The sequence below is a fragment of the Pagrus pagrus genome, assembly GCF_965226575.1.
Source record: "Pagrus pagrus genome assembly, chromosome: 3".
NCBI lineage: Eukaryota > Metazoa > Chordata > Actinopteri > Spariformes > Sparidae > Pagrus > Pagrus pagrus.
This window is the reverse complement of record NC_140187.1, coordinates 15,955,761-15,971,649: the sequence shown is the minus strand read 5'-3', so window position 1 is coordinate 15,971,649 and position 15,889 is coordinate 15,955,761. Positions and strand designations below refer to the sequence as shown.

The window sequence follows — 15,889 nt, the reverse complement described above, 5'->3', positions numbered from 1 at the left end:
TACATAACAGAACAATACATAACTCTTAGAGGCCACAATCATGACTGTTGGTTAAAGAGATGGTTAATCTATATATTTTACATCAAAGTCAGGGTGAAACTACACGTGTTGTCCTCATTCAGATCACGCAGCCGTACCGTATCCAGTGGAATATGGGGGTAAGGCGATCAAATGTAAATATTTATACTACTAAATAGTCTTGAGCTTCTTCAGTTGCTTGTAACTCTGCAAATGTGAAGTAATCTACAATAACAACAATATTTTGATTTAAATAACTTGACTTTTCTTAAACTCTGTAACATACACTTGATTTATCAGTTCATTAGGAACAGATGTAAAATCGGCTGCTATCCAATACAATAACCCTGCGGTGTGAATGAGGCCATATAAAACAATAGCCTTAATTAAAAATGAATAATATTTTGGAACAAAAAGCATAATCCTCAATAAATCCACCATAAGGACTGCTATAATTCTCACATTCACACAGCGAGGGATCTTTATTAGCCTCCTGAAGGAACCCTAATGTTTTCTAGGTGGACCATGTGATGATCATTCCTCCTGTAAAGGCCTATAAGTGGATGGTGTTAAAGTTTCCGTGGCCTAGTTAGACACAGCTTTTTCACATTATTTTCAAACCCACCCCGACTTTTATCAGGCTCGCTCTGTGGCCAAAGGATTGGTGAGTAACATTTGCTCAGGAAATTAGAAGTTGAAGTGGAGATTGTGTGGTGAGAACTGCACGGTTCCCCCTGCAGATTTCTCCTGGACTCTGTCCCAGCTTTAACAGTTGCCACGGGCTGACAGTAGCCCACAGATTTCCTGAGAATTGGGTGCAAAGGCCAAGGCACCAGGATATCTTGACACAGTTAGAAAATGCAATCTTCGCACAGCCTTTATAAAGAAAGTGCTCGATTATCCCTGTGCAATACAAAAACACATTTTGGCTAGTTGTCAAAGACGTGGCACACAGCAGCACTAAAGAAATCACTAGAAGTTATTTGAAGGGAAGAGCACTGAGGGGGAAAGAGCAGGACAGAGTGACTCATTGAGCCAGCCTGCCTCACTCAGGGGAGATACTCCATCAGCTTTGTCAAAATGTTGCAACTGTGGAGTGGAGGACGAGTTCGGTGTTAACACAGGTCATCTGTAGCACTTCAGTGTTTTTCCACTCAGAAATGTGTTTCTGTGATGTAAATTAGTCGGCTTGTTCACACCAGAGAAGAAACCACAACCGTAGGTTGATGTTTCCTAACATTTCGATGTCCTGTATAATCTGTATAATTTGATTATTTGTGGGAATAGTAATATGAAACTGATCTACATTTGATTTGAAGGCTACACAGGAACATCAGAGAGCTTACAGCTCAACATGGACCAACCCGATCGCCAAAATACATTTTGGCAATGTACATTTCTGCAACCATGGATTTGTTGAAACTTTACATTTCTTTATGTTGCGGTTTTACACTTCAGGTTCATTTTTAAATGTTATGTTGTGACAACATTATGCTCACGGTCTAATTAGGTTTAGGCACATTGGCTATGGTTAGGAAAGATCATATTTTGGGTTACTTGGTTCGCAGGTTTACAGCTGTTGTCAAAGATTTCCAGCAGTTTCACGCTTACACTTATTAAATACCGTCTCGAACAGTGGTCTCTGGCTCAACAGTCTTCTCGTCCAGCTGTAACTAAACCACTGTCCCCTCAGCCTCCCAACATGTAAGTCACCTCTTATCAAGTGATGTGACGTGATATGAATGGTATTGTTGAAATGTCAGTATGGTACGTGACACCTTTGCTTATCTACAGTATTGAAATCTACCATATTGGTGTTTTTGAATTATATATATACTGTATGTCAACCAAAAAAACCTTCTATTTTCAGTTGTCAAGAGAAATATAACTGAGAATATATATTGTGAAGCGTGTGATATCTTCTCGTACTGTTGCAGCCCCACCTGAGACTGAAACACACTGAGACTGAGCCACATCTTCTGCAGTGTTCAAACCCTGAGGTCCCAGACACTAATTACTTAATCTTGATATTTAAAGATCTCATAATTATGAGAACATTTTTCTATGTTTTTCATAATTATACCTACTCATCAAAGGTCTGAGATCACACAGCAGCAACGAGAGGACTTCTTTAAAAACAGCCTACTATTTTATTTGCATTACCGGATGAAGATGCCAGCATCTCATCCATTCTGTCGCAGAAAACTGTTTCTGGGCTGACTGGAGATCTACACGCCAAACATTTGAATGTTGAATTAAAAACACGTCTGTGTTGTTGAAACCCTGTATTCTGCAGTCAGCTTTTTGTCTTTCTGCTGTCCTGGAAGCACTTATCAGATCCTGATCACTAACACATTATTGTCTCCATCTGTGGACTGCAGCATACTGTGTGTGGGATGGCAAAGGTTTGCTTATCAGTTCACAGAGACCAATCTTAAACCATCCATGAGGAGGAAAGTGGTGAAGAAGGGAAGGGGCTGAGGGGAGGAGTCTCACATTGACTTTCACATCCATTCAGCCTTTTTTTCTGCAGCAGCATTGAACTTGCAGTGAGACAGAGAGAGGGAGAGAGAGAGAGAGGGAGGGAGGGAGAGACAGAGAGGCAGACTGGACAGTGTTGTGCAGAAGGAGCTCGGCGCTATCATCGCAGAAGGCTGCCATAGCTGCTCCCTTCACTGAAATGTACATCAAACGTGAGTTGTTTTCAGATTCACTGAGGAGTGCTGCTGGAGAAGAGGAGTGGTCGGGCACGGAGAGCATTATGCGCTTCTAGGTCGACGTCGCCTTGGACGCAGCGCACCAGAGAGAGAGAGAGAGAGAGAGAGAGAGAGAGAGAGAGAGAGAGAGAGACCTCAAAGTGCGTTTTTAATCTGCGAAGTTGAGCGAAGCGGGCGATGGTTCGCGTCTGATTGTTGCTCAACTATCCGGAGAGGACTGCAGACAGGGCTGATCGCTGCATTGTGCCAAACTGAGACGCTGATTCCTGCCCGAGGATTGCACAACCCCGCTCTGCTCCAAAATGTCATCTCATGCGAAAGTCAAGAAGGACAAAGAGATTATTGCCGAATATGAGACCCAAGTGAAAGGTTGGTAACATGCAGGCCTGCTCGTATTGTTATTCTCTCTCTCTCTCTCTCTCTCTGTGTGTGTGTGTGTAGCCACTATTGCGTAACTTAACCACACTGCTTTATATGGCTCTCAGTGTGCAGGGCTGAGGGGTGGGACAGATTTTTGTAGTTGGGGATGACAGACACATTTATTTCTGACATACCTCTCATAGAGTCCTGTCCTTTTTCAAGCATATGGGATGGAGGCTTTCACTTGAATCCAGTGATAACTTGGCAGAACCGGTTTCCCTGTGCTTGAAGATTACTATGTGCTCTGTTAACATGCCTAGCCCTGCATGTGTGGGGAAGCTTGTGGAGCCTGAAGACTTGCTTTAAAGTGCAGCTGGTGTTTTGTGCGAGATTGTCCTCAAAGCTGCAACACCCAACAAGGGAATGTACCAGTTCACCTTGGACAAGCTCTCCAGTAGAGTGGAGGTCATGCACCTCCACAGGATACCTCCACAGGAGGCACCTGGGTCCATTTTACAACTTCTCACTGAAGCAAAATAAGGTTAAAAACAGACATCGGATGATGTGATGGTGATTTGTGTCATTTCAGAAGCCAGTATGGTGAGGGATGAGTATTTTCCTGACACTCTGGGACAAAGTGTAGTATCAGGAAGGAGAGGGGGGGCCATGCTTGAAAAGATCACACAGCAAACAGTTCAGAAAGTCCATAAATAATGTATGCTGTCTGTATGAATTATGAACCATGAAAGGATTTTACTGTCTGCCGCTAAATACGTGACTGGATAAAGCACCCAGAGACACAGAGGACTGGTCCAGTCAGAGAAGGATGGATATAGTTGGCTGTCTTTTTGTGTTTTTACAGACAGCTTCATTAGGTGTAAACTCTAACGCTTCTGTGCATCGCCTTCTCATGCCTGTGGTTTTGCTCTGTAGCATGCATCAGGTTTTATTCATAGAGGCAGACATCCTCACAGCATAGGCTTTAATTTAATATGTTACCATTTTAAACCATGATAATGATGCACTATAGATATTGATGCTAGTGTTTTACATAGTTTCACCCAACAGGACTGCAGATCTCTAAAGCGACCACGACCGAGTTGACTTTAGAAGAGGAAACACCAATTGAAACTGATGGTGCAGGCCAAAACTCGACAACTTTGCCTCAGTTTAAGTCATAATATAACATTTTTACGCCTTTTTGTGCCCTTAGCAACAGTTAAAGGCAAAGGGATGTATTTACAAGGAATTTTAAAGGTGCAATATGTAAGAATTAACTGTAGCTGCTGTTAGCGAGTTAGCTCTGTCAGCCATGCAGCTAGCAACAAGCCCCCAGGAAGAGCGCCAGGCTGTGAATACAGTTTTCGTGGTGGCCAAACCATGTAATTGCAACGTCATGTGACGCACTGCAGCCCAAAAAGACTTTCTGCCATAAGCTGACATTCTGAGTGCTGTATCGTAGGCAGCTGGACGTGTTTCAGTTCCTTGAAGACGTTTCACCTCTCATCCAAGAGGCTTCTCTCAACAACTCTGAAAAAGTCTAGAAGAGCCGCACGATTCAAGTTAGCCGGGCGCTAAACCAGAAGTTAGCCGGCTTGGTTGGTGGAAGTCTCTAGTGCGCATGCTCTATGGGCCACACAACGCGGAAGAGTCACTGCCACTGAGCAGCTTTCATAATACAAATACAGATTTAATATAACATCCTTGGTAAGCGGTCTTGACTGTGAGCTTGCACCTCTTGGGGGGTGTTGGTGCTTACACCGCTAGCACAGGAGCTTGGGACCGAGACAGACTAAGGCTAGCTGGTTAGCATGTTAGCTTCAGTAGATATTTTTTATTTTATTTTCTTTACACTTACCTTTTGTGCAGTAAACAGAATCTAACATGTTAATTGATGATTTTTAGAGATGCTAGGAGGCTAATTCCTATGGACAGTTCCAGGCTTGCTTAATCCTGCTGTTTTGAGTCTTTATGCAAGGCTAAGCTCACTGGCTGCTGGTTGATTGATTGACGGTTGTAGCTTCATACTTGAACATACAGACGTGAGCGTGATAACGTCCTCTCATTGGACTCGGCCAATGTTTAAAAACATTCGGGTCATTTTTGTCTCCTCAGCGCAATGCATGATAGTATGTAACGCTTGGTTAGTGACCATCGGTTGTATAAAATCTCCCACTCTACATTCGGATGGCACTAAAAAATGGCAAACTCACTACATAGTGGGTAGTGAGTGATTTCGGACACAACCATAGCCTCGTTTGCATCAGCCTTTAATTTAGCCTGGCCCATTAGTACAGCTTTAAGATTTTTTTAATCTTTTCAGTGTTTCAGTTTGATAGTCGGCTGCAGCTGAGCTTCTTGTAGGTTTAAACACCCTCGATCATATGGCTCATGTGGTTTATCCTGCTGTGATGTTATTTCCCCGCGAGGTTCAGATCTGACCATATAACGAACTACATCTGTCAGTCTAAACTTTAATATGGCCACGCTCCAATGCTCCCCTCCCCCATTAAGATTTTCATATAAATTTGATATCACATCCAGATTACAAATTAAACACACTCATCAATAATAAAAAAGTGTACAGCTCACCAGCTCAGCATTATTTTAAAAGACATTAGTGTCAGTCCAGCAAAAAACTAGTTTGAATTTATGCCAATCCACAGAAACTGGTGAAACTGTGATGCCATCGAATGCAATATCGGTGCTGATGGAGTCATCTGGGTATCTGTGCAAATATATCACCAAGGTCAATTTAGAAATGACTACTGTCGCACACACACAGAGCAGAAATGACGGAAGCGTGTCAGTATGTGTGTGGAATGAAGAGTAGGAGTAGCATTTATCAGACAGAGGTGTGCTGTACTTTCTGTCTGTCGCTCTCTTTGTCCGTCTGTTTGTTTGTTTGACTCCTTCACTCTCTCCCTCTGTCTCTCTCTGGTCTCCACAGCAGCTTTGTGGCTGAGAGAGAGCCATCACAGCTCCGTCTCAGTTTCAGGAAAAGCTTTTAAGCTGACATCTTAAGCTCATTTGCAAACTGGGCTTAGATCAGTTCGGAGCTGTTGGGGCTTTACTCTGACACCGACACTGGTCTCCAATAATGCTGAGTTGCTGACTGCACAGCGGTTCAATCAGGCACAGACCTAATGCACTTTGCGGTACTTTTCAACACGCCGCATTTCAGCAAACAGTGGGGCCTCGCTCACCTCAACGATGTTTGTGTATCTTGAGCTCAGAGCGTCTGGGTGTGTGTTTACGATTATTGTCACGTGCCGTTCCTGATTCATGGATGACAGACATGAGATACTGCTTAGTATCTGTCACCATTTAGTCATTATCAGCAGCTGATATCATATTTTCTGTTTGTGACCAATACATGATGCGTCTCTCTGAGTTGTACTTCATGCAGGTTTCTTTGTACAGTGATTGAGTTAAAGTAATATTCTGTGTCGCTGACCAGTCTGAGGTTTCTCCAAGCTTCCTGCTCATCCTGAAAGCAAAAAACAAGCAAATGAGGGGATGCCCTTCATTGCGCATCACACTGTACTTCTAGCTGCAGGCCAAATTATCTTTAATGCCATTTGATTTGTTTGGAGCCTCGCCGCCTCATTCTCACGCACAAATCGCCCTAATTGATTATATCGCACAGTAAATTGTAAGATTCGATGTTGCCAAGGGAACATATGGCAATGTGGAAGTTGTGCAACATTGACCTGACATAGACGTCTGTCCTTAAAATGCCACGAAAAACACAAAAGCCCGTCATATATGAACATTTGTAACATGTTGTAACAATCACAAATATCATCTCACTATAGGCACTCTTGCTGCCTTGATGAATCAGGAGCACGACACACCTCTCTGCGTGTGTTCATCATAAAGAAGGAATGCTTTGACTGATACTGTCTTGAAATGTCAGGGTTGTGTTACACAAGTATAACAATATCTTTGTTTCCAGTGTCTCGGTAACATCTATGACACATTGTCCGTTGCTGTGTCGACAGATGCATGCACACAGTTGAGAGATTTAAAGAGAAAACCGCTTGGAATTCAGCCCACAATGTCCTGGATTTTTCCTGTCCTGTGGTTGCACAAATAGCGATGCCTTTCCTTGTTAGAGATGTTTATATCGGGAGAGCGAGAGGAAGAAATGTGAACTCAAGCAAAAAGGCTGTAAAGGCATACCATAGCCATTACTGCATTCAGAAGACAAGTGTTCACAGAACGCAGCCTTGATTTGTACCAAATTATGTCAACGTGTCAGTCTGGGTTAGGACACATGTGACTAGCCACGCATGGCTAACTGCAGACACAGCCCCGGAGACTGCTGCTGGCCACTGCGATAGCTGTGCTAGGCTAATTTGAGCAGGCTACCGTGTGGTGACAAGGACTCCTCACAATGTGATATTTGGTGCTCTCTGTTTCAGCAGTAGAGGAGCCTAACTGGCAACCCTGCAAGGCATCAGTGACCAATAGTATCCCCCCATTTCATTACGTTATCTGTCAGAGATCCAGACACGTAGCCGCTGCAGACGTGCCCCGTTTGAACTTCAGGGTGAAGGAGGAGGTCAGCGCCTCGTAACAGCTGAGCTCAGGAAGGTGCTCTCCTTTTCTCAGGCGGTAAACACTCATGACTAAACGATGAGGATGACGTGAGGGACGGTGCAGAGCAGACAGTCTGTATTATAGTGGCTTCATTTTAGTTTTATGAAATTAAAAAAACATAATCAGCTCGGGTGATATCTAAAATTTTATATGACGATATTGTCGTCAGGGTGGGGAGGATTTTTTTTATATATATATGTATATATGTATAATTAAGTGTTTTATTCAGTTTATTTGTATTTTATGTTGATTATTAGTGTGAATACATTTGTCTTTAGTTCTCCCCCTGCAGAAAAACATCCAACACATTTAAATAACAAATGTATATTAAAGGTGCACTATGTAGTTTTGGGGAAGAAATTGTAATCAGAAGAGAAAGATCTTCATCGGTGGGTTCTTTGTACAAACTAAAATAACAAACTCTTCATTTTCTTGACTGAATAAACTCTGGGGGACTTATTTCCCAGCTTTTTTACTCAGTTATGGAAAAAGCTAACGTTTCTGATTTTGTATTATTACCTCATTGCCATTATAAATATCTATAAATATCTGAGTTTGAATTTCCTCTCCAAAAACTACGTAGTGCCCCTTTAAAATAAGAACTTTACTGCAACGAATGGACTACAAACATACAATATTAGGTGCAGCTGGTCTGCTTCCCTTTTGTCCTTACTCTAGGGGGGCAGCCAGATGAGAAATGGCACTGATGAATTGAAATTAAAAATTTAAATACAGTCGGAGCAGGTCCTCTCAGAAGAATCACACAGCTGTTTAATATTCAATACGGTGAAAAATATTGCATATGATGAAGTACTATCATGCTTCACAGATGCCCTGGACTCCAGATGTAAAAAACAACATTTGTTTGTTTGAGTGTTTGGTAGACACGTCATCATTATTTTAAGTTTTATTGTTTCGGAGAAAATGAATATTGTGATTCAAAAATGAAAACATTCCCACTAATCCTGAACAGTACTGCGATCACAATAGTTCTCAAAATGATCACAATATGATGATTTTAACTATATCTAGCAGTCTTGTTGTGCATCAGTATCCCAAATGCTCAATCACAACCAGATTGGTGACTCAAGAAAGTTATTTTCTTCATTTCATTCCGCTTCGATGTTGCCCTCAAGTCTCTGGAAGCGATTCATATATGCTCAGAATGCTTGTTAAAGTCACCAGCACACAGCGGGATGTTAACCATATGGGTAAGAAGAAAAATAAACGTTACAAATGGGTAAAGTCCTATTAGTGAAATTTCCACAAGCCTTTGGGTGTGGAACATTTGATTCATTTTGGCTGCACGCTGTTCTCAGGCAGAGGAGCCGGTGTAGCACATGACTCTGCATTTCATTTAAGGACATCCGCACTATTGTGTCATCAATAAAAAGATGGAGAAGAGGCTGCGTTTGGCTTTTGAGGCTTACTTCTCCGTATATTATTCACTTGAGCTCCTTGCCAGCTTCCTCGTAATTATGCATTACTCTGCAAAGGCTTGAATCATTCATCGAACGTAGTGCAGTATTGCACAGTTTAAGTTCTAAAAATAACGTGCTCACAGGAGAGCAAATGCAAATATCATGAGTCTGTTTGGTGTCTCACTGATAACATTATGCAGTTAAGTCATTTCAGATTTGCTTACTATATCGTCTGCTCCTTTTTTTACACCGTCACTGTTTGATTGGAAATGATTAGAGTCACACAGGCCAGCAAATTGTGTTGTTCAGTGGTCTATTTTAGCAGAGCGAGTACATCACAGTGAATATTCTGAACTTGATTGCTGCCTCGTTCATCAGCGCGGGCTGTTTATTGAGTATTTCTAAGCGGAGAAAGTTGCCCTTGTCCTTGGCCATTATGCTAAACAGACTAACTGCTGCGACTGTCAGAGCAGGGAACTGGCCTGCTCTCATTCAGATGCCTCCAGAGGCATGTATCCAGGCAACCGGGCAACTATGGGGACCACGAGGGGTACATCTCCAAGCAGCAAGGGACTACATATTTACTCTGTCGCTCTCGTTCTTGCTTTCATTCACATTTTTGCTCACACACTCACGGACGATGGGGGAGGCATTTTGGTGAAAAGCTTTATTCTAGATACAGAAACGGCATTTAGAAGTGAACAAAGGGCCTTTTCTCCTGCAGGGCCATCTTTTCCATTGATAAATTTCTACAGAGTCTCTTTCTGTGTGCGGCAATCATGTGCATGGTTGAAACAGTCTGTCATAGTGGGATCTTCAGCCATCTCAGTGTTGCTCAACTGCTTCTTATTGTCTTGAGGAGATAGAAGGCTTGTCCCCCCCCCCACAAGTCGAGGTGTCTTGAATAACCGGTATTGACGATAAGAAATGAAATATTGACATTGTGTAAATAATACAGCAGCTCTTAGATAGTTTCCGTTTCTGTTTGATCTGGCTTTGACAAAGGAGGCGGCGGTCATGTGCGTTAGCCATAAAAACAAAAAAGAAGTAGGACAGAAAGCTGCGGTAACGGTTAACTGTTCACTAGCTGGTGTGTGGCTGCTACTCATCGATTTATTACTGCTGTGCTAAATCATGTCTGAGCCGACAGACATTTATGTTTACTCAGACTCTCATCCAGTGTTTTTATTTGACATAAGACGGACAAAACACATAATGAACAGAGTTGAGATGAATTTGACTGATAGCGTTTTTTTTCTTCAAAATTTCTGTGGATATCCCGCTAATAACGTGATCATAAATTCTTTCGGCCACGGTAATCGTCCAGGGAAAAACTAATATTGTGACAGTCAACTGATTATTTTCACTGATGATTAATCGTTCAGTCGATAAAATGACAAAAAAGTTTGAATGCGTATCACAATTTGGCCAAAGTGACGTCTTCAAACCGTTTCTTTTGTCCAACCAACTGTCCAAAACCCAAAGACTCTTCGTTTGCCATCATAAATGACGAAGAAAAGCAGCAAATCCTCACATTTAAGAAGCCGGAACCAGCAAATGTTTGACATTTTTGTTTGTAAAATGACAACTACATTTCTTTCAAATGGTTATTCAGTTGATTGACAAATCGTTGCAACTCAAGAGCTTTAGGATAGTTTAACGTGGTGAATCTGCACTAACTGTAGTTGCTCTCTGTGGGATCTGCGATGTTGTTGTTGGAGTTCCTGATAAATCTGGGCAGTAATTTATTTTTGTGATGTTGAGATGCTGTGATGTTTCAGCGCCGCAAATTTCTCTCGTCCAAATTAATGATTTCAAACAAGCTTTGATAGAAAAAAACAACAATAGAGTTTTTGTTTTATACGAATGAAGGCTTTTGTCTGATGTGGTGAATAATAATGGATCAGTTTTGTCATTTTATTTCAGCTTTTGATGCAAATTCACGATATTGTGATTTATATGCGATTTAGGAAAATATCCGTATCAGTATCCTGATGGTGATGTCAACCATGTCGCTCAGGCCCGTAGGCTCTGACATGAGTTATGCTGCCACACATTCAGCAGCCACTTAGCCACTGGATTTATGGCAGCCTTGCAGTAAACAGAGTATGGATGCGATAAAACGTTATTTGTATTCCTTTTGAGTGTTAATGTAAGACCATAAAAGGGATGTTATGACTGCGGTGGACGTTTTTATCACCTGAACTCCCAGAGGTGTTTCGGTACAGCGAGCTGCCAATACAAGCTGCCCATGTGGATATTTATCCAGGTCATGTTGAAGACCAAGATGAAATGGATCAAAATTCCAAAAATACGTGTGACAAAACAGCAATATAATGCGGTACTGTAACAAATGTCACATCAGGATTTTTATGGTTTTCAGTGAAAATGAAAATTGTGATTCAAAAACAATCAAAGAAATAATCGTGATAATAATAATATGGTGCAGCTGTACTGGTAACATGCACTCTACAGAGGGGAAACTCTCAGCACAGCTTAACTTGAACACCAGGAAACAACGCCTGAATCCCTGTTATAGTGCTGTGTTACAATGTAAAGCATTTCATTTAGAAAACGTCCTTGTAAATACCATATCAACCGCATTTTCAAAATTTTGACCGAAATGTCGTTTTCCCTCATTCTCAGACTATGAATAGGAGCAGCTATAGTTTCCAGACCTCATAAGCAGAAAACCACAGCGATCTTGTAATCGAAAGAATGCCTGCAATTTGTTTTTTTCAAGACAAACTTCTCTGAAGGCTCGCTCAGCACAATGCATTTTGAGAAGCTGACCTATTTTATATTTTCCGTGCTGTCTGCTGCAATCATCAGACATGCATCTCTTATGCACGTGTGCTACCCCAGCATTTAGACACCCCCACACTCCCTCCCTCCCTCCCTCCCTCTGCTCACACATGCACACGTACACACAGCGGACAAACGCACTTTGACATCCAGTTTTATCCAATTATGATGACTTTGTTATTTTACAAGCGCTTGTGCTCGACCATATCCTCACATTTGTGTAATCACTTCCTCATGTGCCGTGCTGGAGGACTGCGGGTTAAATTCTGACCTCTAGCACTGTTTGGCAGGCAGAAGTGAGGCCCAGCGTGTAAGCCCACTCCCCCAGAGTGGAACTGTTTATTCTGAAGGTGGTCTCCCTTTTTTTGATATGCAGAGATCCGTAACCAGCTGGTGGAGCAGTTCCGTTGTCTGGAGCAGCAGTCCGAGTCCCGGCTGCAGCTGCTGCAGGACCTGCAGGAGTTCTTCCGCCGGAAGGCCGAGCTCCAGCTCGAGTACTCCAGAGGCCTGGACAAGCTGGCCGAGCGCTACTCCTCCAAGATCCGCACCTCCAGAGAGCACCAGCACTTCAAGTGAGTCTCCCCGCTGTATGTCTGCTAAGCACTGGAACATCTGTATCGAATGTGTCTGACTGATAAATAACTTCTACATATTTCATACTGATCACTGGCGAGGCACAGACAGATGGAAAAAAGAGAAAGAGGAAGACAGAGGAGGGATAAGCAACAAAAGGGAGAGGAGGGATAAAAGCAGAAGAAATGACCTGAAATGAAGCCAGGGCCAAGGAAGCTTGTGGCCTCAGGCTGCTGTGCTTCTCCCAACTAGGTCAGACTCTTTATCCACCCCCCCTCCACCACCACAACTGCCCCGGCTTTTTTATGCACGGCTGTCATTTCATTTCCATTCTCAAACAACTTCACGCTAGACCACCACCCAAATACACATATTTTCTCAATGGACGCAGAAAATTAGGAGTCTGAAGAAGGAAACAATGCGGGCTCTTTTGTTCAGATTGACTTTGGCTGTTTTAAAATGTTCGTATCAGGGAGATCTGCGGTCATGAAACAATCATACCCAGCAGTATGTTGAGGAATTCCTCCTGATATGTCCTGACCAGCCTGCAGCTCGCTATGACTTTTAGATTGTGTAGCTGATTTGAATCTGCGCTCGGTAATAACCAGGAATTATATGAGCACGTTCAATTAAAATCATAAGCGTAAAAGTTTGATTTTCACTTGGAAATAAACCAGTTAAGGTTGCCGAGTTAAGATAAATCTGTCAACTTCAAATCAATTGGAAGAATCTACTCTCTAATAGCCAGTGTTGGAATTTTGAATTAGCAGCGCAGGAAATCGACATTACCTTAGAAAGTGCTACAGCACAGACGGTGTAATTGATTCGTAGACAGTTGCACGGCCTTTCATGTGACCCGGCTGTGTCAGCCATGTGTAACAAACCCGTTGGTTTATTCAGGAGAGGTCTTTCCGTCTCTCTTTCAGTCTCTCCGGCCAATTGGACGTAAAGCGTAATCATGGCAGAGAGCTCCCGTCACTGGGACATTGATAAATGGAGCGTTGCCTCAAAGGGAGACCCCGGCAGGAGACTCACATTGCATGACTTCTCTCTACACCCTGCTGTCCCAGATTCTCCCATGTCACATTAAATGGTCATCATTATATCTCTCTGTCAAAGGCTAGCTTCATACTCACAGACTACAATGGATCTACTAAGCCTCTATCATTAATAATACCACGCGGTCTTCTCTTCTGGCGTTTTGGAGCTGGCTGTGTGTTCTCTCGTTACTTTTTTTTTTTTTTTAACAGTAAAACCAGTTAACGGTGCCCTTCTTTCTTATCTGTGGCCCTTTAGGATTTTCATTTCTGGTGTCGAGCTAATAAAGGAGCTGCCAGGAGATTTCCAGCCAACATTTTTGAAACTTGCTGCAGCCACTCTGATACTTTATGACATTTTAAAGACCAAACAACTGGCCCGATCAATAAATCCAGAAAATAATAAACAGATTAATCAACAATGAAAATGATCCTTAGTTGCAGCCCTAATATCCAACATGTTTTAGAATATTTAAAGGTGCAATATGTAGGAATTGGCCGACTATATAGATGCTGTTAGCTAGTTAGCTCAGTTAGCCACGCAGCTAGTGGTCCTATTAGCTGCCTCTTGCCTGACTGGGAGCTTTGAGCACTGCGGAAGTGTCGGTGTTGTGTACGCTGCTAACACATGAGCTTTGGACCACCAGGAGGAGTTTTTTAGGCCAGCGGTGGAGGTGGGAGGGACCCAGTGGGGAATGCTGGTGGGGAGCACACGCACTCGCCACCGGAAGCTTGAGCCATACTATCAACCTCACACCTCCTGAGGTACAAAATGGTATTGCGAGACAATGTGAGTCGGGGCTAGCAGGTTAGCATGCTAACTAACACCTCTTCAATGCAATACATAGATGTGTCAGACATAACCTTGTCTTTTCTGCCCATTGTGTAGATCCTTTCAATCATTTTTTCAATGCGATAAAGTCAAATTCTGTCATATTTCACCTTTAATGGATTCAGTTTGAGTCTGTATTGTCAGTTCAGCTGTCTTGTGCACTCTACTGTATAATGCAGAGACCTTGTGGTGGAACAGGTATTGCTGTGCTTATTGTAGGCTGTCAGGTCAAAAACCTCCTTCTGTCATCTTCCATGAGCAGCTCTGCACCCACTCCTTTGTGTACTGAATACTACAGTCTCATCCTTATTCAAGAGCAGCCAACAGCCGAAGATTTACAGTCAGGTTGCCGGCGTCCTATGTACAGGATCAAACACCTGCTCCGCTTGAAAGGAAGGCCTGTAGGGATTCATGTTTTCTTATCAAAGTGTTAAAGGATGAAAGGAAAGGCAGAAAGAAGATGCTGATGCCCGGCACTCTGGATTACCTTTAGCATCACAAGTGCAACTCTTTTAACTGGCTGTCGACACAGAACTTTTCAGATAGCTGTTCTGTTGTGCAAAGTTTGTGCCTCTCCTTCAACATCGTTCATTCAGCCGAGAGTAATTTTCCAAATATATGACGTTGGAAATGTCGTCGTTCAGAGCTGGAGTGTACGAGTACAAATGATGTTTAGATAACGACTTGAGAGAATGTGGTTTTGAAATATTATAAAAGCTTCATATTCATATTCAACATGTAGGCCAGTTTCTAATTACATTTCAGCATTGCTTTGAATGCATGGAGCGAGCCAGAATGGTTCCCATATGATCCATCTTTGTTGTAGTGCGTAGCTAGTATTAGCTGAAGATTAGAGTGAGCTGCACCGAGACAGGAAAACATTCACTTCAGAAAGAAAATGAAAGCACGAATAAATGTCTGCCAGGATAAAAATAATCAAAGTTTTCAAGCAGTCGACAGAAAACAAGTCAGGACTACTTTTAATGTGGTCTTCAAAACTGGGATTAGAGTCAAAAATAACTACTGTGTTTCTGACTCCAGCTACGGTATAAATGGATAATTCTTTCATCAGATGATTTGCAGAGTCCAATAAATCATTTGGAAATTTAAATTATTTATTTTTTTATTAACGTTTCATACGGTTGCATCTGGTTTTCAAGATGAGCCGTAAAGTCAAAATGGTATATGATTTGACAGGCACATGGAGTTGTCAGCATACTAAATGCAATAAATATGTATAATTTGACCCGCAGATGCAGATACAGAATAATGAAGGAGCCATAATATAACCTGTAGTTTCTCTGTGCACCTGAAAATAGCAATGAATGTACAATTACTTGTATCAAGTGACAGATGTCTGATATGAATATGCAAAATAAACCCTTAAAGCAACAAAAGACTCCTTAAATTCAGTTCAGTGAAAAGCAGATAACAACATTTTCAACTCCCTACACCTCTCTTCTTTTCCTTGCAATGTCCTATGAAAATATTTTAAACATTGTCTGTCTGTAATAAACACAG

At 42.2% G+C, this 15,889-nt stretch overlaps 1 protein-coding gene across 2 annotated transcripts in view; it reads left to right on the top strand.

Annotated features, from left to right (window-relative positions):
- Nucleotides 1–2,593: 2,593 nt before the first annotated feature.
- The window catches only part of LOC311252706 (SLIT-ROBO Rho GTPase-activating protein 3-like), a 37,376-nt gene continuing 24,080 nt past the window's right edge, over nt 2,594–15,889 (top strand). For both annotated transcript variants that reach the window (XM_084346147.1, XM_084346146.1), the window contains exons 1-2: nt 2,594–3,104; nt 12,303–12,498. In XM_084346147.1, coding sequence (XP_084202273.1) covers nt 3,038–3,104; nt 12,303–12,498 — 263 coding nt within the window. In that variant the 5' untranslated portion in view covers nt 2,594–3,037. The remainder of the gene's footprint in view (nt 3,105–12,302; nt 12,499–15,889) is intronic.